The sequence below is a fragment of the Lissotriton helveticus genome, chromosome 5_1, assembly GCF_964261635.1.
Source record: "Lissotriton helveticus chromosome 5_1, aLisHel1.1, whole genome shotgun sequence".
NCBI lineage: Eukaryota > Metazoa > Chordata > Amphibia > Caudata > Salamandridae > Lissotriton > Lissotriton helveticus.
In genome coordinates, this window is record NC_136065.1 from 385,160,230 (window position 1) to 385,186,265 (window position 26,036).

Here is a 26,036-nt window from a genome sequence, read left to right on the forward strand (position 1 = left end):
GCTGACAGGCTTTGCTCTGACAGCCCCATTGTTAGAATCACTTCCCTTCAACCCTGTTCCAGCCCCTGCTCAAAATCCCTGGTTAGGGGTACCCTCCCGGAGCAAGGAGAAGTGCAGGTCCTAAGCAGGCGGAATTCAACACACACCGGTATAGAGTGATTTTATGCGTTTTTATATAGCGTGGACTTTACCCGAAAGTGTCAAAGCGCTTCACAATAGGAACAGAACTGATACATGAGGAGAACATTACAAGTGAACAAATTACAAAAGCAAACGTTAAGTTACATGAGGCAAAAATGACAATTGTGAGCAAACAAAATACAAGAGGTAGCAAACGGTGCATTACAGGAGGAAAACGTGACATGTGTGCAGGTTACAACAGCGCACAAAGTACAATACAAGTAGAGGTATAATACGGCAATAAATGGCAGACACTCAAGCACAAGAATAGTCGTGCCCTCCTGCGTGCTCGCCCCTCTTGTGGTCACACAAACCTGTTTCTTTTTGTGTTGCGACCCTCCCCACCCTCCCAGGTAAATCCACTCGCGCCTTGATTGTCCCGACGACATATCTCGATAGAGCTGGGAAGTTGAAAACGAGACAATCCTGTCAGCTCAACTCCCAGACCCCTAACGTTCACAAAGGGGGTTAAACAGATTACAGATGGAACACAGACCGAGGCAAATATTCTACAGAGACAACACCGCGATAGTATAATGCAGCAAGTTACAAATTAATTCGAAAGCGCCAAATGTAACAAAAAAAAACAACCGTTTCAGAGCACTTCACATTTGACTGGCGAGAAAGTCTCTATAAACATTGCATTCTGAGAAAGGTCCAGAAAGGGACAGCACAGGCGAAGGACAGGGTGTTGTTTGGTGCTCGAATGTCCTGCAGTTGATAGCACGGCCCAGGCACAGTGTCCTTCATTACCTCTAACCTAGTCTCGAGACCTAGTTATCTCTCGCGCCAGCCTCCTCTGGAACCAGCAAATGAGCAGACGAAACGGCGGCTGGCTCGGCCGCTGAACCATCAGTGACACTAGTCCATTCAAAGCATCTCCGAAGGCGCAAGCCTGTTTGTACATGGAAAGTAATAAGCGTGTATGCACACACTTACATTGAACTTTAGAACAATAAAAACCTAAGGCATGCTCATCACAACACAATTAAACATTTACTGAGGTGGTGCCATTCCCGACACTGTTAATAATTTATTTTGCTATCACTTACATTATATGTCGTATTGCGCTAAAAACAAGTATAATAAAAACTCACCGCCGCAGCCCGGCTTGTACAGGAAGCCAGGCAACCTGTGTTGGGACGGGGGCGGGGCCGCAAAAAGACAGGAAGCTGACGGGAGCCTACCCCGCGCTCCTGTGCCGAAGCGCTCCTGTGCCCGTCAGCCGGAAGATTGCCGGAAGATTTGCGCGTCAGCTAGCGGGGCTCCCGTGCTCGTGGAGAGCCCCGCCTGCTGCTAAGGATGACCCGCTGCCTGCCGCTGCCTGCCGAAGGAGAGAGGGACACAGGAAAAGAACTCGGTGAGTGGGGGGGGGGACATGTGCGCGCGCGCGCGATTGTGTCTGTGTGTGTGTTTGTGCCTGTGTGTGCGCCTGTGTGTGTGTGTGTGTGTGTGTGTGTGTGTGTATGTATGTATGTATGTATGTATGCATGCATGCATGCGTGTGTAAAAAGATCCGATGACTGGTGGGGGGATGTAAAGTGAAAGTAAGCAGCGCGCGCGTGTGGTGGCTGGCTGTGTGCGCACGCGTGGACGGAGGCGACGTGCGCGTTCGCGCACCCGAATCCAGGATGAAAAGCTCGTGCACCCTCTGGTCCGTCATTCCCCCCAAAGTGATCGCTACTGGTCTCCAGCTGGATGCATCCTTACGGATGCATTTCCAGCGAGACCCAAAAAGGGACCGGTCTGATATAGAAATAAGACTAAAGGCTAGTCCTACTTTACTTTTACGTCTGACCTGTCCCGGTTTTTACTTCTCAAATTCGGATCTCCCTACATTAAAAATAACAAATACCTGCTGCCCAAGCCAATCTTATAACTCTGGAGGCCTTGAATAGTGTGAATTGCCGCATTGTAGGAGAGTGATGGTTATTCAATGTGTTGTTATTGTCAATGGCAGCACTGGCAGGTACTATGGGCGGTGCAAGCTGCAGTGGCCTGACGAAGGCCCTAGCACTTATTATTTTACAAATCAAGCAGTGGGTAACTGTTGGATAGACGCTCTATTTAGCTAAAATAACTTAGTTTAAATGTTTTCTTACTTCCCAAGATGCCGATGTCCCGTGGCAAGGCAGCGAGCGGTGGTGAAAATTCAGAGCGGAGTGTGGGCTGGCCAGTGACGCAAGATCACTATCACTGCTGGGTGGAAGCGGCCTCACTTCCAGCCATTTTAATCTGTCCTCTCAATAGCGTGACAATTGGCCTCTTCTTAGCATGTCATTTCCTTTTATGGTGAAAAGAAATTGCATTTTTAACCGGTGTCGTTGCCAGGAATGTGGCGTTCCGAAATGTTTCGAATTCAAGGCTTTTAACCAAAAATGGTATTTGTTTGTGGTGTTTTCATGACTCTGTAGTGTCAGAAATGCGAAAAGAGCCCCCCCCCTCGCCTGAGAGACCTATACGTCTGCAATATAATCAGATGTTACTTTCCCCTGCAAGTGGCCTCTCAATAGCACTAGCATTTTGGAAATGTTAAAAAAGCATTGGCAAAACCAGTAGAATTGGCGTTCCCAGCAAGTTGTTGTCATGCTTTTACAAAACGTTAGCAAAGCATACGCCCGGGCCCTCGTCATTCTAAAGAAGAAATCGACATGTTTAAAATCTAAAATACTGTAATCTCAAAAAGTACACATCACTATCGTAATGTAACTGAAAGGAACTTTTTTCTTGGGTGTGCTCTTGTGCCGAGAGGGCGAAGCTCAGACTACGGATAATGTAACTTGTGTGCACACCGGCGTAAGGGAGCGGTATCCCGAGCGGTTCATTTTAATGATTGACTAGCTGGAGGTAGTGCACACTAGAACTGGTGGTGCAATGTTTAATTGGCATCAAAGGTGATGCCTGAGACAAACCAGGAAACCTCTATTGTGAATGTACTGCCAGAGTGTTAACGTGGTACAAAAGGGGGTGGTGACGTGGGCATTAATGAATTGCGATCACACTTTGAATCCTTATAAGTATGCAATATTAACTAGGATAATTTTGTTGTCTCGATTTGCAATGAGGAAGATTTAATTGCAGAACTAGAAGATATTCATTTGGCAAGTTATTGGGAATATGATATGTATGTGTGTATCTATATATGTATGTGTATGTGTATATATATATATATATATATATATATGTGTGTGTGTGTGTATGTGTATATGTGTGTATATATGTATGTATATATATATATATATATATATATATATATATATATATATATATATATATATATATATATATGTGTGTATATGTATATATTATACACACAATACCCCGCTCTAGACTGAGGGGTCATGTGTACGTTGAATCAGTACATGGCCACTGCCTACGACAGTAGGTTGCCCCTGGACTTGCAGCATTGAATTTGGTTCCTGTTGCCCGCTCGGAAAGAGCAAAAGGTTGCTTCTCCTAGGGTGTCTTAAAACTATGCACTGGCAGCACCAGACCCATTTCACTGAAAAAACTTCAGTTTTTAATTTTATTTGAAGTTTGTGTTTTCTGGCCATGATACAAAGCGCTCCGGTGTCCCCCGACCTTGTCTGGTGCATGCAAGTCATCATTCTGGACCATATTACTTTTCCTTAGATTTTATTGGGCTTGGACTTGACGGGGCTTTTTCGGTGGCGGCTGCTAGATTGTGGAATTCTCTCCACAACCCTGTGCAAAAAGTCAGCAAATTTGACCGTCAGAAAGGCCGTGACCTTGGTGTATGGACTGTAGTCACGTGATGACCTAAATACAGATCCCACGGGTTGTGACTGCCACGGTCTACCCATGTTTTGATCTATCGGCGCCAGGACACCTCTTTAGTTAATAGCATGCCTATTAAAAGTATAACATGTAACATAGGCTAATGACAAGAAAACGCACCTCATGTCACTACTACGAAAGAGTCACAGGAAGTAATTTTCCTATCCAAGGAGTGCACAATCAAGTGCAATTGGCCAATGGCAGCCTCCAACCCCCCCCCCCCCCCCACCCCCATAACTAAAAGTATCAGTATTTAGCGTTTTAGTGAAGTGCTCCTGTGACCCCGGCTTGGAGTGCTTGAGGGTTAGTTACGTGGATCTGCTAGGGTTTTTATAATTGTAGTAGATCTGACCATTCGCTACTACCGTGCGCCGTAGAGCTGTTTGTTGCACCGTCCTTGCAGTGCCTAGGAAAAGGGAACGCTTTAACAGCCCAACAAGAGGTTCAAAGGGCTCCTGCAGGTACCACTAAAGGTGGGCGAGCCACTGAAAGCTCGAGCCTGAAACCCGGCCCTTGTCCAGCTCGGGGTCGCGTTGGAACCACGAGCCCATAACGAGTCGAGCTTTCATGCTGCTTCTGCCTACACCTTCAAGGTACTCGCTCACAAAGAATTAAAAACAAAACATTAACATTTGAGGTAAAAAGGAGAGACCAAATAAGACAATTTATTGGCTAGTCTGTATGAAATGAAACTGGAAAACGTGGATTAATCATGGCTTCCCTCATAAGCAAATGGTGTGATTTTAGGCAACTATTTTATTTCACTGAGCTTCCTTATTCTTCAGTATCGCATATGAAAGCTCCTCCAAATGCGTGACTTCAGTAAACCAGCTGTACAAAGACCCTGTTGTGTTTGATTTAATAGGCTATTATCTGTAAGAATCTGGGCCACATGCAGGGTTCACGTGACACAGGTCTTGCTTCTTATTCCACTCATGGCACTGTCGCCAGGGTGGGGCGGGAGCAGGAATAGTTCCAAATTCAAGTTTAAAAACCATTCATGTCAAAGCTTCCACATGTTAAAAGAATGCACTTTTTTGAATTTTGAAGAGACTTTATCAATGTTTGTTGTATGATATAATTGCAAACTTTTTCCTGGCGCTAAGTAACTTTTTGGCGCGCCCTCAGTGGTACACTGCCCCCACGTGTGCGCGCCTGCAGCTGCCGTCAGTGGCGACGTGCGCTGGTCTGTAAGCCATAGTACCGACGTATGACAGTGCAGGTGTTTCCCTTTCGCAAAACTGTTAATTGGAGTGTGAATGTCACCTGTAGCCAAACTTCGCAGCTTTGCTGCTGAAACAACGGAGGCCCGAGGGAATGGTTGCAGCTACAAAGGCATCAAAACAAAAGAACAAATGAAACCGCTCCCTGAAGCTGTTCTAGCCCCCCCAATCCCCTCACAACCCGGAAAAGGCGTTGTCATTCTATGTGTAGTAGGCACTCGTACGGTCATTATATCTTACAATGTGCCCATCTGAGTGGGTATGACCCCTGCACTTGAGGGAGAATCCACCTTACGTAACCTATTTCTTTTCGGGTCGGGTTTTACTGTACATATTCGCAATTACAGAAAACAGCCCAAGCTTTTGTTGATCTTTTTTTAAAAACTTTTTTCCAGTCCGACATTTTCTACTCCTTGCTGACGACGAGTAGGCGCTAATCTGAAATAACCACGGGTGCCCGGGGCCACTTCCGGACTGCAGGTTTCTCCTGTGCATCGTCTTCCAGTGCTTAGTGTTGTGTGTTGGCATACAGCGTCTGATACGACAGTGCAGCGAGGTGCTTTATTCTCTTTTGTGGGCATACCAAGCATCAGCTGACGGGTGTGTACATTTGGTATAAGAGAAAGGTTTGTTTCCCTCGTGGGGTGCCATACTTTGGTTTCTGCTCAAAGGCTACCTGCCCAGTGATTGGTTGCACACCGGGCTTTCAGCCAAATGCCCTTTGAATGAGGCAGGAATCCTCCCAATGGTTCATTTTGTCCATGTCGGCATGTAGAGCTGCCGTCCTACTGATACCTTTGCTGTTATCTTGAGCCTTACTCGAGAAGGTTGTTTTTGTGCTTTAGAGACCAAAATTGTACATGGATTTCAAGGCATATGTTCTATGGAAGTGCAGCGACTTTTCCCACTCCACGTATTGAGAATCCTAGCCGTGGTGTTGGGACCAAAGCGGTACAAAAGGGGGTGGTGATGGACGGAGCATCTGAAACAATCAAACACTCACACCCAGTCAACAGATCTGGGTGTAATCCATCACCGTTCTTTAGCCCACTCTGCCACCCCAGATCAGACATGGCCATATGCAAATCAGTCTGACCCTGTGCCTCATGGGAACAGTCCAGCCCGAACTGCCAAGCCATGCCTTCCCTGGACCGGAAACAAGCTTCCTAGGACCGGTTTCTGGCATTTCAGCCTTCTTCACCACCCCCTTTTGTGCCGCTTTGTTCGCCATAAGTTGGCAGGGTTTGCTCAGACGTGAGTCCCTTGCTCACTTTGCCACTGGATTCAAGCAAGCCTGGCTGAAGAAGGCTGAAATGCCAGAAACCGGTCCTAGGAAGCTTGTTTCTGGTCCAGGGAAGGCATGATACCCAGAGTTTGCTTACCCCAAACCTAATTACCTTTTCAACCCCACAGATGAGTTTCACAGAGGTCCTTTTCCGTAGACTCCTGATTTTACAGCTGTGGATGTTTCCATATCGGATAGGATTCTGGTCAATCCCCCGGGACTGTTACTGTACCTTCAAATCCACAGCAACACCACATGACACCTTTTGGGAGAGCATAACAGTTCGAGGCATGTGGGCTGCTAAATTCATATCTTAGCATTAGATCGCCGCCTAGTGTTGGGTCCGGATGATCGCACATTGTTGTCCTGGAAGAGTCTTCGAAGTATCCTGAGATAGGTGGCTCCCCCCCTGGACTACAGTGCGCATGGGCATCGGCTCCATCCCCAGATTGTTTTTTTCCGCCATTGGGTTCGGATGCGGTCTCGACGTCTCTCTGTCGGAACCGAGAAAAACTAACTTTTTACGGCCAAAAGGCCTTGTATTCTTTGCGTCGGTACTGTTTGCGCACGGTCTTGAGTTCTTCCGTCTCTTGGAGTCTGAATCAACAGAGTGCTTGCACTCTTCGGACATCGAGGCCTTCTCATCGCGACACGACGCAACTTTCCAGCATGGAGCGGAGTCCGTTTAAGTACTGTCCGCTCTGTGGGTCCAAATACCCACATATCGACGTGCACCCGGTCTGTAACAAATGCCTTTCACCAGACCATAACGAAGACAACTGCAGGGCCTGCGCAAAATTCAGGTCAAAGAAGACACTCAAGCTTCGGCGCGCGGTGCGCCTTGAGGCCAGACAAGCGGCCCCGGCTCCAGAAAACATCTTCGGCGACCGAGAAGAGGAGGACCAGAGCCATCATCTTCAAATCTCCCCGCCCGAGACGGAGGTCGAGGCAGATCCGAAAGACGACGACGGAGTCGTGGATCAAGGCCTTGAATACGTCGACGAGGTAGGGGACGTCGAAGAGATTTATGGGGCCGCGGAAGATAGCTCAGGGGACGAGCTATGCCCCGAAGGTTACGAAAATCAAGATCGGGTCACGGGATCGCCTGTCGGCCTTACCCAAGACCCCGTACCGCAAGCCACGGCCCCGCCTTCAGGCCCGGCCACGGACATACTTGCTGCGCAGCCCGTATCGAAACCGAAACTGAAACCTACGGTATCGACTACACCTAAAATGGCCGACCCGAAAACGAAACCGAAACTTATCGATTCGAACGACCCTAAGATGGCGGCCGTACCACCAAAAACGACTACACCCGCTGCTTCATCGACTCCGTCGACCTCCGGTCCACAAAAGTCGAAGAAATCTGTCGATTCCACAGGGTCGAAATTGGCGCCAGAGGAGGGATCCTCTAAGAAGGGTGGTCGGCACGGGTCAACCGCTGCGACGCCGTCAAAGCCCGCCAAAGCCAGCGACACGGCTCCGGTTCCGACTGGGACTCCGTTAGTCGGACGCGTGGTGGTGACGGAGCCGACAAAATCACACGGATCGAAGGCTGGCACATCTGCGCATCGGTCCAAGGACTCTGGGTCGGCGGCTGCGGCATCATCGTCCAAAACTCAGAAGGGCCAACAGGACGTCGGATCCGAGGGCAAGGTCAAGACCTCCTCGTCGGCGCCAAAGGCCGCTGTAAGTGACGCGTCCCTCGTCGCTGCTTCACTACAGAGAATCAGGGAGAAGGCCTCTGCTACGCCGGCTCCGATGCCATCGCCACAGAAGCCGATGGACATTCCGGTGAAGCCTGCGGGTAAACTTCTCTTCCTTCTGCCGCCAAAAGAGACGCCGAAGTCCTTTTCAACAAAATCGACGCCAAAGAAGTCGGATTCTTCGACGGCAGGGGCACTTTCAAGTCGGGTACTCGACTCTGAAGAGGATTCAGAGCGTTTTATCGACGCAGACACGGGCAAATTGACCCTTTACAAGAGGAGGATCACTTCACAGCCAGTGGACTCCGATGTCATCCCCCTAAAGAAAAAAAGGCTTCCTCAAGACGCTTCAGGCCTCATGGAACCTATCCAGCCTCCTCCAAGAAGGAGCCCAACTCCTTCCCCAGAACACTCTGAGGGTGAGGGATATGTTGAAGATGACCAATACACTTTCCCCATCAATGAACCAGATGCACAGCCGGATTCATATGATGACATTGGTGACCAAGGCACCCAAGATGCAAGACCCACAGCCTTTCACTGCACGTGCATCCCCAACAGAAGATTCTGCAGGTTTTCATGCACTCATTGAAAGGGCAGCTGCTAATCATGATGTGGACATGCATGCTGACCCAGTAGAAGAAGACTTTCTATTTGACACTTTTTCAGTCTCTGAACGGACAGTAAAGACACTGCCTATGCTCAAAGGGGTCCTCAAACATGCTGCGGACATCTTTAAGGAACCTACCAGGGCGAGAGTGGTCAATCCACGTATCGAAAAGAAGTACAGACCAGCACCTGCAGACCCTGCATACATTCGGGGACAGTTGCCGCTTGACTCCCTGGTGGTCGCAAATGCCCGCAAAAGGGCCAACTCCCGAACAACGGGTGAAGCTCCTCCCCCGGATAAGGAGTCCAAGGTGCTAGAGGCAGGAGGCAAAAGGGTAGCTGCACAGGCTGCCAATTTTTGGCGTATTGCAAATATACAGGCACTCTTGGCACGTTATGATAGGGCGCATTACGACACCCTAGAGCGGGTTTTAGAACACCTGCCTTCGCAGTTTCAAGAGGGCACCAAACTGCTTATAGAAGAGGGAAAACTGATCTCCAACGCAGCCATAAAGTGTGCACTTGATGCCGCAGACACAGCAGCTAGGGCCATTAACACTAGCGTCATGCTGAGACGACAGGCGTGGCTCCGCATATCGGGGTTTAAACCTGACATTCAGACAACCATTCTTAATCAGCCAGTCAATCCTGATAGACTGTTTGGTCCAGATGTGGACACCACCCTAGAAAAAATTAAGAAAGACACCGAAACTGCTAAGTCTATGGGGGCCCTATAATCACAACAGTTTCGTGGCAACAATTTTCGTCGCTCAGGTGCACGTGGAGTCACCAGAGGACAGATGGGTCAACAATCACAATTCTCTAGAGGTGGAGCACAATCCTCGTACCCCAAACAGAACAAGGGGGGTTACCGAGGAAACAGCACCAGAGGACGTGGCAGAGGGAACAACAACTCCCGCTCCTCTGCCCCAAGCAAACAGTGACTCTCTGTCACTGCCCCCTGACCACTTAACACCTGTCGGGGGGAGACTACAGCAGTTCCTGCCCGTCTGGAGAAACATCACCACAGACAGGTGGGTGCGACAACTTGTCCAGTACGGTTATTGTCTAGAGTTAAAATCCACTCCACCCAACATCCCACCAAGGCAACGGCCTATGTCCGCAGAGCACTTGCACTTATTGCAGCAGGAAGTAGTGGTGATGCTGCAAAAAGGCGCAATCGAGCTCGTGCCAGTACAGGAGGAAGGCACAGGGGTATATTCCCTGTACTTCCTTATTCCGAAGAAGGTCGGATCTCTCAGACCCATTCTAGATCTACGTCCCCTCAACCTGTATATACTGTCAGAACATTTCCATATGCTCACACTGCAACAGATTCTTCCCTTGTTAAACCAAGGGGACTTCTTAGCAACCTTAGACCTCAAGGATGCTTATTTCCACATACCACTACACCCGTCCCACAGAAAATACCTCAGGTTCACTATCCAAGGCAGGCATTATCAGTTCAAGGTCCTACCCTTCGGAGTGACCACAGCCCCAAGAGTGTTTACCAAGTGTCTGGCGACAGTAGCAGCGCACCTCAGGAGGCAGAACATCCATGTCTACCCCTACCTGGACGACTGGCTCGTTCAAGCCAAGTCGGAACAACAGTGCGCCGCGGACATGTCGACTACCATTCACCTCCTTCACGATCTAGGTTTCTCGTTGAACTACCCAAAGTCGCATCTTCAGCCGGCACATGTCCGGCAGTTTCTAGGTGCGACGATCAATACCCTGACGGCCATGGCTCAACCAAACCAAGTCAGGATAGACAGCATGCAGTCTCTGATCCAGAAGTTCAGACCACAACACTCACTTCCAGCGAGAGTGTTCATGCAGTTGATAGGCATGATGGCCTCCTGCATCTTCATAGTCCCCCACGCACGGTTGCATATGCGCCCGCTCCAGGAGTGCTTAGCAAATCAGTGGACACAGGCTCAAGGACAATTAACAGACCTAGTGTTGGTTACCAGTCGGGCATACGACTCTCTGCATTGGTGGACTCCACACAACCTTTGCAAGGGCCGACTGTTCCAGGAGCCAGTGCCACAGATTACCCTGACAACGGACGCATCTCTCCAGGGATGGGGAGCTCATCTGCTCACTTACACAGTGCAGGGACTATGGACGACGCAGCAACAAAAGATGCACATCAACTATCTGGAACTGATGGCAATCTTCATGGCGCTCAAGTCCTTCATTGTACATCTGTGCAACAAGGTAGTGTTAGTCCGGACGGACAACATGACCGCGATGTACTACATTCAAAAGCAGGGGGGCACCCACTCGCCACAGCTGTCTCATCTGGCTCAGGGCATGTGGCGGTGGGCCATTCAGAGGAACATCTTCCTCATGGCAGAACACCTCCCGGGCAAGGACAATCAGATGGCGGATCTGCTCAGCAGATACAGCCATCAAATGCACGAGTGGGAGTTACACCCATCTGTACTCCACCCGTACTTCCAGCAGTGGGGTCATCCGGAGATAGACCTGTTTGCAACAAAAGTAAACGCAAAATGCCAACACTTTGCCGCCAGGTTCCCTCACCCACAGTCGCAGGGGAATGCGATATGGATGAACTGGTCAGGCAAATTTGCGTACACTTTTCCGCCAGCCCCTCTGATACCGCTGGTGGCAAGAAAGCTAAGGCAGCACTCGATGACTCTCATCCTGGTTGCTCCAACGTGGGCGCGCCAAGCATGGTACACCACGTTCCTCGAACTCTCAGTGGTGCCGCATCAAAGACTGCGCCTCACGCCCAGACTTTTGACGCAGAAGCATGGAGACATTCAGCATCCAGATCCGCAACAGCTCAACCTGGCGATCTGGCTCCTGAAGTCCTAGAGTTTGGATACCTCCACCTACCTCCAGAATGCATGGACATCATCAAGGAGGCAAGAAAACAGACTACCAGAGCATGCTATGCTGCAAAATGGAAGCGTTTTGTCATTTACTGTACAGCCAATGACATCAACCCGCTAGATGCATCTATCCCTAACATCATTTGCTATCTGCTACATCTTTACAAGTGCAATCTAGCGTTCACTTCTATTCGGATACATCTATCCGCCATCGCAGCTTATCTTCAGAATAGGCAGCATCTCTCTGTCTTCAGGGTGCCTGCCATTAAAGCTTTCCTTGAAGGTCTGAAACGAGTCATTCCCCCAAGAACACCGCCAGCTCCGGTGTGGAACCTCAATGTGGTCCTCACCAGACTGATGGGACCACCCTTTGAGCCACTGCACTCATGTGAACTCCAGTTCCTAACGTGGAAAGTAGCTTTCCTCATTGCTATTACGTCACTGAGGCGTGTTAGTGAGCTACAAGCGCTCACAATCCAAGAGCCATTCATTCAGATTCATCCAAATAGGGTAGTGCTACGTACTAACCCCAAATTCCTTCCGAAGGTGGTGTCACAGTTTCATCTCAACCAAACTATTGACTTACCGGCATTCTTCCAAAACCCACAAACGGTAGCGGAAAGAATGCTCCATACGTTAGACGTACGGAGGGCGTTGATGTACTACATAGACAGAACACAACACTTTAGGAAAACAAAACCACTTTTTGTTGCCTTCTCACCACAGCACAAAGGCAACCCTATTTCCAAAGCAGGAATAGCCAGGTGGATTGTTAAGTGCATCCAAATCTGTTATCAAAAGGCCAAGCGCACTTTAACGATACCCCCAAGGGCGCACTCCACACGCAAATTGGGGGCATCCATGGCTTTCCTGGGGAACATTCCTTTAGAAGACATTTGCAGAGCAGCCACGTGGGTTACCCCACATACCTTTACAAAACACTACTGTGTTGATGTGCATTCCAAGCAGCAAGCTGCTGTAGGACAGGCTGTTCTCAAGACACTTTTTCAGGTTTCTGCAGCTGGCACAGGCAACCGCCGCTGATGGAGGGACTGCTATGTATTCTATGCTAAGATATGAATTTAGCAGCCCACATGCCTCGAACTGAATATGCTACTTACCAGTATGCATCTGTTCTTGGCATGTAGGGCTGCTAACATTCATATCGCCCACCCTCCTCCCCGGTGCCTGTCGCGGCTGCTGATATACAATTGTATTCAATCATTAGCATGGACATCCTTTACACTTTTCACTCCATCTTCTGCCACAATGGCGAAAAACAATCTGGGGATGGAGCCGATGCCCATGCGCACTGTAGTCCAGGGGAGGAGCCACCTATCTCAGGATACTTCGAAGACTCTTCCAGGACAACAATGTGCGATCATCCGGACCCAACACTAGGCGGCGATCTAATGCTAAGATATGAATGTTAGCAGCCCTACATGCCAAGAACAGATGCATACTGGTAAGTAGCATATTCATTCTGAAGTTGTAGGGCTGTGTCACTTGGCCAGTGGCACAAAATGTACTTGTAAATTTCCTCTGGTCATTTGCCAGCTCCTGTGATGGTTCTTTGGGTTATTGGGAGGCCACCAGCAGATACCCTGTGGCTTCTGGGGTGCCTTCCTGTCTGCCACATGCCCAGTCTAAGAATTACAAAAGCAATTGCCTGTCCTATGTACAGTCAGTCCTTGTAGGGATGTAAAAAAAAACAACAAAAAAAAGGTGAATCCAGCCAGATGGATCCATCACCACACTGGAAAATTTCCAAAGTCAGTGCTTGAACTCCAGAAGCAGTCCAACTGAGGAGAGTGACAGGGTGTTAAACCCTAAGTGATACTGTCCAAAGTTTGTCCCAGAGGGTTGGAACTATGCCAGAGTTTTTAGATAGTGAGAAAGGAGAGATCCCCTTGGTTAGGTTTCTTAACAAAAAGGAACCTGCCTTCAAGAAACATTAACCCTAATTCACTGTTGTTCTCATTCATCACTGTCCACACATTTCAAGATTAAACCATATATAATAGGGAGACCACTACAACACTTTGTATTAAAAAAATATATCATATATTTATTGGTCACATTGCAAAATTTAGTCATTAAAAACACGGAAATGGCCCGTCAGACAATACAATTGATATCACAAAATTTCTTAAACACAATACAATTAAAATATTTATCACAATATGCATGACAGTATAAAGAGAGTGGGAAAACAAAGGCTAGGCAGTAAAACTCAGTCTTAACAATTTACACTTCCGTCACAATGTTGTATTGTGGGCATGGAGATAAGCAATCTATAATTAGCTTTTTTGCAGCAATGCTCAATGGGCGGATTGCGTATCAAGATCTAGCGTCAACGCGTTTTGATGGAAAAAGCCTTATTGCTCCATCTTTCTCAAGACACGGGAATAAACACTCTGTATCTTGTTAAACGTTTTCATGCAAACACCTGTTTCAATAAAGGAGACTCCCTTAGTTGTAATCTTTCACAATCTTTTCATAGGGAATATCCATAAAATCTCAGATTTGATGGGAGCGCCCTTTCATAAAAAGCTTTCTGCTTGATATAGCCGGGATCACAGTGGGCACAGTATACTTCTAGACTGATTCGGTCTAAAACACGGGCCTTCTCTGTAATTTTCCTTTAGCAGAGAACCGGAAGCGTGGTATAATGCCCGCTTGGTTCTGTTGATGGTTCACCCTCGGGTTGGCTTAAATCGCAATGGGCGGTATTATAGCTATCGGTCCCTTTGATAATTAGTGATCCTTGCTGCTGTGTTGCTCGAAAATGCGGTCCTCTCCCACGGGTCAGCCTGTGTGTGAAGACAAGAGTTTTTAGATATCCACATGAGTTACATTTACATACATTAAATGTAAAGGTGACTCCTAATCAATCAGTCATTTGTTAAGCGCTCTACATACCCGTGAGGGTCTCAAGGCGCTGGGGAGATGGAGGGGGCCGCTACTGATCGAACAGCCAGGTCTTTAGTGTCCTCCTGAAGGTCAGCAGGTCTTGGGTCTGTCGTAGGCTCAGTGGGAGGGTGTTCCATGTCTTGGCGGCGAGGTGGGAGAAGGATCTCCCGCCGCTGGTTGTTCTTCGGATATGCGGGACGGTGGCGAGTGAGAGGTCGGCAGAGCGTAGCTGGCGGTTGGGGGTGTAGGAGAGCCGCCTGTTGAGGTAGGCTGGGCCGGTCTTGTGGAGTGCCTTGTGTGCATGGATGAGGAGCTTGAAGGATATCCTCTTGTTGATGGGGAGCCAGTGCAGGTTTCTCAGGTGGGGGGTTATGTAGTGTGTTGCGAAAATCTGGCATGGAGGAACAAACCACTTTCCTGTGGTTCCTACTAGGGATCAGTTGTTACCAAACTAATGACCCTAGAGACCTCAACGATCATTGATGAAAGACTATTCTTCAGTTTGCCCGTCTCTAAATAAAGCATGGCACCACTCCACCCTGACCAATTTCTGTATCAGATCACCACTACATCACCCTCTGCAGACCAAGATTTGCCAGAATTCTTGAGTTCAAAGCACATTGGGCTCAGGGGTTCTGATTAGAGTTTAACAACACAATGGCCGCACAACCTGGTTTAAGAAATTAAAAAAGATTGTGGTCCTCCACGACTTAAACATTCTTGTGCACTCTACTGTTTACAAATTATCTGCATTCTCAATTTCAACCTTTTTTTAGGGTGGAGCATACACTAGCGCATGCGTCTCGCTTGCGAGACACTGTAGTATCCAAAATGGGCTTGGAGCATGCCTGTTGCTTACCATTTTTCTGCTCCTGCGTCACTCTTCTGTGCAGCCGTTTTAATTCGCCAGTGCAGCTGAAACCCCACTTCCACCGCCTGCTGTGTAGCAGGGACCAAGCACAGAATTGATTACATTTAATCAGTGCCCGTCCGTCGTTCCCGACGGAATTTGGGTACTATACTTTTTTTTCCACCAGCTGAAACGTCCCTGCCAATGCTTGTTTTCCACAGAGTTTACTTTGTAAATGCTCTAGCGTCAGCAATGAGCTCTGTTCCAGCGAGAGAAACTCTAATCAAAGTTGGCCATGTTTAAAACATTTTCTATACAGGTCATGTGGGAATTGCCAAAGAGACGTGGTATACAGCTCTGCAGCAGCAAACCTGCTTCCAGCCCACCACTTTCTCATGCTGTTAAAGCTTCTAAGTAGGCAGTTTTTACATTGTAAGCACGTAGAATGCAAGAGTCGAGGGAAGTGCTGTAACCAAAAAATCCTTCGTAGACTCCGTTCCCCGAAGGCTCATTTAATAGATTATAAAGTAGCCTGGCATGTTCTGCTTCTATTTTTTCAAGAGCACATCGATGCCTTCTTTTAAGAAACAAACATTTACATCTCTGAAAATCATACCAAAGCAGACAGGGGGTGCTAGGGCTTTTATGCTCCAGGGGAATCGGTCTTTGGAGTTAGCTCTTTAACCCTCAAGTTGTTGGAACCTTGTTTTTCGATCACTTACGGTCGACAAGAGGTAAGGTAAATTTTATTTGCATGATTAACAAAAATCTTACAATTACTACAATCTTAAAAAAACGCCAATTTAAAATTACAGACCAATATTTTTAACATTTCTAAAAGTCTAAAATAGTTTTCTTAAATAAAACATGAACACAATTTATGGACATTACATCAGTCCTTACGGTCGACAAGAAGAATGCATTATGATTGGCCCTTGTTCTGTAGTATCCGTGGGACTGTCCGCGATCATTTGGTGTGGATTGCTCTATCTTTTTGTTAGTGTGCCTTTATTGTTGCTATTTAAGAAAATGTAAGTCTATTTTAGTACGCCCTGCTATCTTACAGCCTTCTTCTTATTTAGTAAACAATTTGCTGCTAATAAACCATGGACTTGGGCTAATGTCATAAAAATGTATCCATTATGTTTGCCAAACTTGTGTACTGCCCCTACACTGATAAAGAGCTCCAATGGTATAATAGCGATAGTTGGCACTATACAAATGTTTAGATGTGACCAGATGAATCTATGCCAAGAGGCAGCTGTCTTGCAGTCCTTGGAGGTACTATAACAATCCGTTCCTTCCGGATTGAAAAAGATTGGTCTGATTCTATTCGGCCAATCGCACGACACACCTGAAAGTAATGACTGGCAAAAGCAAAGTCCAAGATAGGTGACGTGTGCTCACCAGATTACTCTACCAGGGCTTTAAGTGGGACACAAAGTGGGACGTAGCCTGTAAAATGAGAGAGGTGGCTTAAACACGCCAACAAACTTTTTTGTGATCCATATAGTGTGCTACTCGATCAGTATTTGATACAAGACTAAGTAAAACATGAAATATGAACAGGAGCTAGATCACTGACTTTAAGGTTTTTTTAACATTAGTTGTTCAAAAGTCGACCTGTGTGATTTGCCACTAATGATCAGGACATAAATAAAGGGCCCGATAGGGATTTAGTTTTTAATTACTAATGGGTCTAAAAACCAGAGGAACCCAGCCCATTTAATGCCCACTACTCTACAAATGTTCCTAACATAATTGCGAGGGGCTGGGTTACTCTGTTTACTTTCCTGTGTATGGGACTTATAAGTGCAAGCAATGTGTAGGAAAAATACAATTGATGGGCGTGCGCAGAATGATAAAGTCTAGATAGCAAAATACGATTTACAAAATGTCTTGATTGTTCAATCGATATCAAAGCTTTAGATTCCAGCCAACAGTTTGTTCTCCTTGGGAGAACTTCACCAGGGCAATCACCCTTGGGAAACCAAGTTGATTGTGAAAAATCCTTGTGTATATGAAATGTCCTGAGCTGTACCAGGATGTGTCCCCGGCAAAGATGTCTGGATGAGTCACAAATTCACGTGAAGAATAAGTAGGAATTCTGTATTCTGTAAGGGTGATTGCCCTTCGGAGCCCTGATGATGTTCTCCCAAGAAGAACGAAACGTGTTGGCTGGAATCTAAAGCTTTGATATCTATTGAACAATAAAGACATTTTGTAATTCTTATTTTGCTATCTGGACTTTATCATCCTGCGCACGCCCATCAATTGTATCTAAAGGATCTGGAGCACAGAGGCATCATCAGACGGTTGATGCCAGGGCTTGCTGCGCGGGACCTGTACATATGTCAAAACTGGCGTGAGGTGCAGAAATCCTAGTCTACCGTCTCTTCATGTGGTTTCACTTTTTCAATATGTAGGAAAAAATGTTGCAAAATGTATGTGGGATTGCTGGATTTTTTTTTCAATGTTTACACACAAGACAAGGATAATATTTTACGCAGATCGTACATTAAAGATTCAAATTGACAGCCCCATATTGTAGCTGGGCCTCTGCTCTTTAACGTGATCGAAAACTGGTTCAGTGTTCAGGAGAGAGAACATTTTAAGGGCTTTTTTTTCTTCTTTACCAACACAACAGTGTCCTGTCGTATTATTGCTTGCTTCCTCTCGTCCACAAAAAAATACTGACCAAGCCAAATGGCTCTCGCATATGCAAGAGCTTTTTGGTTTTATCAATATTCTTTTAGCCGTGGCTGCAGGGCAACATGGCTTAAAAAAAATAAAAGCGCCATGACACGCTAGCTGTGTCGTATTTCTTCTTTCTTTACTTTCAGCCATGTTGCACGGCGGCCATGCTGCTTTGTAACATGGCTTAAAAATATAGAGGTACCTGAAGGATATTGTATAGGTAAGATCTATTGGCTGTGTCAATGTATGTTTTCCTTCCTGGACAAATTAACTTGAGTATCCATTACACTTTCCATAGGGACTTAAGCCTATTAAATGTTATTTTTTAAGTATATGATCTAATTTTCCACGGTTTTGTTTCGAGTTCATTGTTCTATTTTGCTTGCATTGCATTGTGCTACATTTTCTCCTAATCTTTGCAATTTTCTGAACCGAAGCCTCTGCTATGGCCTGGGCTCAGAAATCAGTCTATCAATTTACTCCTAATCCAGACTGCTGGTTATTCTTCATGTGGTTGTGTTTTTTGTCTGAAGCATGACTTGATGTCAATAGGTGTGGATGCGTCACCCTTGTTTCTGTGATCTTGCTCGTTCGCTAATGAATGCCTCCTTTTTCCAGGTGAATGTGCGGAGCTCCCGGCAGCCCCAGAGTTGTTGGACCCAGCGCACCCATGTAGAGAAGCGTCTTTTGGTCGTGGTGGTGATCTTGGCAGTTGCACTTCTCGCCTGCATCTTGTCCTTCGGCTTCCAGTACAGAAACAGTAAGTGACTGAACTGGGCCAGATTGGGGAGGTTGCGGGGGAGGGGGACCAATACAACAGACTGGGGTTTTAAATGTTTGGGATTAACGAGATGCCCAATATTGCTTCACCCGTGCATTACTTTTACAGGTTTACATATCAGGCTGTACTATTGGGAGATTCTCGATTGGCCAGGAGAATAATTCTACCCCAGCCCTGTTGTCATCCTAGAGCAGTGTTCTCCAATGTTGGCATTGGAGGACAAGATGCATGCCTGAATCTAGCATTATCTTATCTAAAAATCTGAAATATCTCTTATTTACATTCATGTTGATTGCCAGACGCGAGGTGTGTATAAATTGGATTCTTCCATCCCCTCCAGTAGTAGAGAACTGGGTTCGGGCAGTAGAAAAGTTTAGGAATTTAGATAAGTCCAGAGGGGAAAGTAAATGTACGAAACACTGGGATCTTTGGGATACCACTTATGCAGTAGGGCAGGAAGGGACGTCCAATGATTTAAATTAACGCAATCAAAAACGTTTGAGTCTCTGTGTGGTGGCATAGTGACACATAAACTCAAAGAAAGTGTTGGTTCTTAAGACATGGTCTTACCTCCTCTCCAAGGGTGTCTCAATAAGGGGTGACCCTGGTACTATAACCACTAAGATCGTATAAATGAGGACAAAAAAAAATCCTACGTTTTAAGATAACTACATTAATCTAAATGTAGAAATGCAAAAAGTCTGCATGGATCCGGCCCCCCAGGACTGACATTGTAGAACCCTGTCCAAGAGCACTGACCAAGTGGGAAATGTTCTAGTATCTTAAAAAAACATGTCTTAATACTTTAAGTTTTGTGGGTTTCCTTGGTGGACTCGTTTCTATTGTTTGGGAGTCAGAACGGGAAGTTCTCAGCACCAGTAAAGGATAAAAGGCTAAAGATAAGGTTTTAGCATGTTCATTAGTGTTTCACAATTGCTCAATAGGACTTGGATGTGGATATTGAGGAACCTCTCCATAGGTGGAAAGTGACTTCATATCCTTCGCTGCCTCCCATTGTTTCCACATTTTGACAGACCACACTGCTCACTTCAAGAGATGTCCTCTGGAACCTGCATCAAAGTAGTTTTGTTGGTACCTCTTTGCTGTTCCCCTTAGGCCATTGCTCTCTGCAGTTAGGATGACTATGGAAAGCTGTCACATAGTCCAAGCAGTGCTGATTCTTGCTGCTGTCACTATGGAATAGTCCACATTTCGGTGAGAAAGGCCCACACCATGAAATAGTTTAGGGCTTCCCCCAAAGTGTTGTAAATAGGAATATGATTATCAATTCATTCCATATGTGCCCCACGTCCCTCCACGTCTCAGTAGCCCTGGTTTCAATCAAACCCTTTCAGCTCATGGATGCAGTCAGTCCTGAAATGCTGGCTTAGTAAAGAATGTCATTTGAATTCATTTTGACTTGTACGCCAACCCTTGCCGTCTGGATTTGTGTCCTCCATCTGTGGGTGCTTTGCAGGCAGTACTGGTGACAAAATAGTGACACCTACAGAAATTTGCCTTCAAAAGGTCTTTTTTGCTGTCATCCTGGAGTTCTGTCTAGAGCTGTCTGCCTCATACAGGAATGTGCACTCCTAATGGTATTCTTCTATCACTGAAGCTCTTTCAAAGTCCGACGGGACAAGGATCTCAATTCTTCCATACCTCTGTCCCGACAAGGCGAACAGGACATGAATTCAAGCCAGAATCACATGACCTGCAGGTCTGGGTGTCCACAACACTGTAAAACCTGCTGTTAAATGTGCAGCTTTTACCTTTTTGAGAGCACACAGCTGAGGGGAGCAAGGGGACACATCCACCAGAGTAAACGTCCCCCAGTCCAAGGGTGGTCCAAGTTTCTACTAAGATCGCTGTCCCCAGCCTCGCGGCTGGAGTGCATCAGTGCTCCATCTACAGAATGTCAATCTCTACTGCTGTCTAACCTTGGTCGTAGAGTGTGGATGGTTGTCACACCATAGCTGAACTGGATTCCATTCAATAGCCATATTAAATTTAGACTGCTGTAGATTGTGTGCAGAAGATGGTACTAAACATGCCCACTATTTCTCCATGTGTACTCCTGTGCAATCTGAGGCTTGCTGCCACAGTACATTGTTCTACCATGGCTCTGTGGGAAGAGCTTTTGTCGTTCTGGCAGGTAGGCGTAGAAACTTTTTCCTTCATCATTGGTGTGCCACAAGCGATCTTTCTCTTCCGCAATCTGATAACTGCTGCTCTTTCCCCTCATAGGAATTAATTTCAACAGCTTTTTCTCACAGTATCTGGATGGATTCGTCCAAGTAGCAACAAGGCATTGCACTAGCAGTAACTGGACCTTCTTCAGTCGCATTCATTTTCTGAAGACCTGTCTTAGCATCTGTATTATCCGCTGATGCATACTTTTTAAATTATAGCTTTTATTTATTTTTTCACGAACTAAATCCCAACATTCAGACAGTGCATCTGCCATCCAACCACATTGTAGGGATTTATTTGTCATCACAATGACTCAGTATTAGGATCCGGGAGCACGGGTGTCACATTCGTGTTGCAACGGGTCCAGCGCTCCCCCCACCCTGCTCATCGCAGCCATCCATGGCGCAGTCAGTTCTCCCAAGATCATGGTATTTATTCCTTGCAATCTATCCCACTATGTCCCATACTTTCATTGGTTATAGTTAGTTTTTGTGTAGGCTGCCTTGCCGTTTCAATTGTCAGCCTGCAATATAAAGACCGTAGATTGTTCACAGCTGCCTTGTCTGAGGATTCTAATGTCTTGCTCTACATTGGCATCCAGACCCGGAAGTCATCTTGTCAGTTTTTCATCATGACTAGGCATCTAGTCCAGCCTGCATCATTTGACCCCCTTCTGCTATTGCCCACTCAGTCATGTCTTGCGCCCCGTACTCGTACTCTGCACAGATCTCTGGTTTTCTGGCTCCACAAATGAGTAGTCCACCTCCAGGTTTTTAGTTTACATTCTGGACTTGCAGTCCTCATTATAAGAACAATCATTGGTAAAGCCAGTAAGACTGGCATTGGCCACTAGCCTTTTAGCTTTGTCAGTACTTGTTTTGTTTTGGTGTTTGCTTAAATTTGGGGATGCCACTGGACCTTTCTCAATTGAAATAATAGGCTAAAAAGCAAGCATTTCCATAATAGTCCAAGGCCCTTCCGGCGACTAGATTGTGTGAATGTGCTCTTAATGAAAAGACAGAATGTCATCACTCTCAATGAAGCTAGCCAATGGCTGAACCAGTTCTCCATGCTGTATGCTTTAGTACGCAGAGGAAAAATGTGAAAGACACATTAGTAGACCAGTGGATGAAGAGAGCTGGCTAAATATCCCCATAAGTATATTCTACTTATAATTTTAGTAAAATCAAAACGTCTTTGCTAACGCCAGACTGTGAAAGGAAAAATAGAATGCAAATTCCAGAATGTAAACCAAAAACAAGTGAACTGGGGGCTGTATTACACATATGGCGCATTTTCCTTGATTGCGCCAGGCACACCTTTTAAAATATGCGCCCGGTGCAATTGAGTAAAATGCGCCATATTGGGATGAGTGCACTGCCCTCAAGGCCGGCGCATGCACGTGAAAAACAGAGTGGCTGCTTTGAAGTCGAACCTTGTTTTCACTGAGCGCAGCAACCAGCCTGCCCTTTCAGTAAGTGACTGCACCTGCCTGCAATGGGTTGTCTCAGGGGGCCATGGGGATCCCCTTTTCCCCCACCAGAGGGTTGCAATCGGGGGTGCACTGACAGTGCGCCACCTTTTAGGTGGTGCACTGTCAGCACTGGCGTAACGAAAAGTGAGGTTGAGGGGGCCTCCCTGCACGGCACTTAGAGGGGCCCCCTCCGGGCTCAATCAGGAGCTCTCCCGGCCAGAGTACAGTGCCGAGGGGGCCCCTTGGAGCTAGGTGCCCCCCGCACGGGCTGCGGGGGCCTGTGTTACGCCCCTGACTGTCAGTGGCCTCCTGGGTGCTTCTTTGTTACTGTGCCCGCATCTGTAATGCGGCGCTAGCGCAGAGGCAAAATGTTTTCCTCATTTGCATGGAGCCATGGCCACATGCAAATAAGGGAATGCCCTCTTGAAGGGTGGTGTATGTGCGCCAGCACTTTCAATATTACAGAAGGGGACGCACAAGCGTCTGAGGCCCTTCTCTAATACAAGTTTCCTGGGGTGCGCAAAGCGTTCTAACACACCTGTTGCGTCTCCCCGGGGCACTTCTATAATAGGGTCCCTGGGTGAGAATATTGTATGGACCTGGGATAGTTGAGAGCTGAACCTATAATGTGTGAAGTCCAAGTCATGGCCTTCTTCCCATAGGGGACTGGGTTACTAACTTCTGCCTCTCGCAGTTGCCCTAAAAAAATGGTCATTAGATCGAAAGGAGAGCACTACTCCATTGCAGAGCAAGTTAAAGGTACAAAACTTGACATCCCCTGCAAAACTATAAAATGAAATCACTGTCCAAAGCCAACAATTCCAAAAGGCTAGAGCGGAAACTGTTGCACGCGTTGTCCCATCTTGTGGGCAGCATAGAAGGAAAACAAACCGCACATTCCTCGGCTGGTGCCCCCAGCGTGACCTTTCCAAGGCGTCTGATTCTTGCTAAAGGCAGGAAATTGCGAGCTGCGAGTGGCCCTGTGAAGGAACCCAGTTTGCCACAGGACTAGCGGGTGTCTGTGACCAAGGCGATGGTCCTTTAGGGACTTAAGGAGAGGGGGAGGTCTGGGCGAAAGAGGGTGCATGGGGAGGGGAAAAGAACCTACATTGTTATCTGGTGTCGAGGCCGGTACATGGAATCTTGTGCTCGACAAGGTAATAAATGGAGTCTTACTGGCCAAATTCCAACTAAAAAAAGCATGCAGGATATTTTAATTATCAGCTTATATAGCACCTCCATCTGTCACCATAGACCATACAAAAGTTGACAAAGTCCATTTAAAAGTAAATGAAAATAACGTGGTAGTTCAGTTAGAATTAAAATAGTGCGTTACGCACTAAAACATCAAACACAACAGCTTATATGGCACCTTTATCTGTCGCCATAAGCAATACTTTTAAATTGACTTTGTGAAAAAAATATTAAAGTGAAATCAACTTGGTTGTTCATTTAGAATAACATAGTGTGTTACGCACTAAAACGGCAAACACAACTGTAGTATCTACCATGTTGCTTAGTTGTTTTGTCCCAAAGGGGTTTCCAGTAATTTTGTACTGCAGCACTAGAGTAAGACCGTGAGGCAGGTTGCGTTTTTTTAGGTCTAGCCTGCAACAGTGCATGCGCTCTCACTTGCAGGAGATATTGTATACAACAAGGGGTTTAGGGCCCACCCACTGCTTACCATTTGTTGGCTTCATTGCCACGCTTATTTTCTACTTCTCAGTTGGGCACCCCGTACCGGCTGCACTTCCTCTTCTTTCCTCGGGAGCAAACCCAAAGTACAGATTACTTCATCTTGATTAGGGTCCTTCCACTGCTGTCACTGTAGTTGAGTACTATTTTTCTTTTTTTGCTTCTGCCCTTCCTCCGACCCTCCCATTGTCTATGTTGCCCCAACCCACCAGCCATAAGTAAAAAAAAAAAAAAAAAAGGACGATTCCACGTCATAGCGCTTTGGTTTACCTTCCTGCGTCTAGGTGCTTTTTAACATAACTTTTATAGCGCTTTAAATTTCTTTTACTTTTAACCATGCTGCACAGCAGTTGTGCTTCTCTACAACATAGCTAGACGACTTTGGCTAAGCCAATAGCTCTCACAAAAGCCTGCCCTGTTGGCTAAGCAAAGGCTTGTTTTAAACAGTCATTGAGTGACAGAACTAGATCCTGGTTCTATGTCTGCCTTGGTAGACCTTGGCTCACCTAGATGACTGCCTATGTGGACGAGGCACCCAGTTAGTTAATAGTTAATCGGTGCCTGCCTACAGCATCCACCCTGTATAAATCCATTGTGTTATAATCGCAACTCTAGTGAAACAGGTTCTTGTCTTGGAGGAAACTGCTTCTCCCTGTTATGATCTGACAAAGGTGTCAAACTGGCATCAGTCCTTATCCTCACTTGACCTTTTTGTGAGCATGTATGCAAGTAAACCTCTGTATTTTTAGGTTGAGCCTGGGCAACACGTGCGCTGCTCTACAAGCCATGCTGTATAGGAGTATGTACTTGAAGCCCCGCCTACTCTCCACTCATATTTTTGATTGGCTTGTGTCATTGTCCTTCTTAAATGCTGGCTTCTGATTTATTAGGCTTGTAAGTCCCTCCTTAGTACCGCCTTGTCTTCATTTGTAACCTGAACACTCATGAGTGAGAATGCGACCCGTATATGAAAACATTGAGTGCGTGAGGTCAGTATCAGTGGATCGCCTCAAGCCACAATTAATTCAAAAGAATTCAGAGAAAGGAGCACTCCTCTAGTGCTCCAACTGCCGCACACAGAAAGTGGGAACTGCTCCCTCCAATTATGCCCATTTAATCCAGGTACTCCACAATAATCCAATATGACCAAAATGTATTCCATTCCTTATTACTCCAATATGCTTTTTTCTTTCATCACACCGGAGACAGTCTGATTGAATCTGCAATCTTTATTAAACACTTCTGATATCTGCTGCATGTCACTCCAGACTTTTTACAACGATACGTGCAAATTAATCGCAATATGAAGTAGGCGCATGGTTTTCAGTACCCAATGCATTTCGAGCATCCTATGGCTCTTCGTCAGGAGTTTCTACAACAGATAAATATAAACAGCTTAGCTGATCCAGTCCTTGTGAAAATACCTCAAGCCCAGAACTCTAAATTAACAGTCACCCACAATCCCGTAACATACCGCACCCCTTCCCTCACCCAATAAAAGTCCTGTGCTGCTTGTAAAATTAAACCACCCTACTCCAACCAATACCTTGATTCGTAATGTCACTCATTTCACCAAAGACTTGTATTTCCAATCTTAATCCACCCTTGTTCCCTCTTCCCCCATCTGCAGCCTGTCCCTCGCTATCAGTTCTTAAACCATGTCCCTCACTGTTAGTTCTTAACAAACCACCTCCTCCGAACTAACCTCCTCGTGCTGCTCTCCATATGCACGCTGCTTCCTCTCTTTTCCTAGCTGTTAGTTCATGAATCC

At 46.5% G+C, this 26,036-nt stretch overlaps 1 protein-coding gene across 2 annotated transcripts in view; it reads left to right on the forward strand.

The window, feature by feature from the left end:
- The window catches only part of ECE1 (endothelin converting enzyme 1), a 420,365-nt gene that overhangs the window by 228,837 nt on the left and 165,492 nt on the right, over window positions 1-26,036 (forward strand). For both annotated transcript variants that reach the window (XM_078642557.1, XM_078642558.1), the window contains exon 3: window positions 18,741-18,882. In XM_078642557.1, coding sequence (XP_078498683.1) covers window positions 18,741-18,882 — 142 coding nt within the window. The remainder of the gene's footprint in view (window positions 1-18,740; window positions 18,883-26,036) is intronic.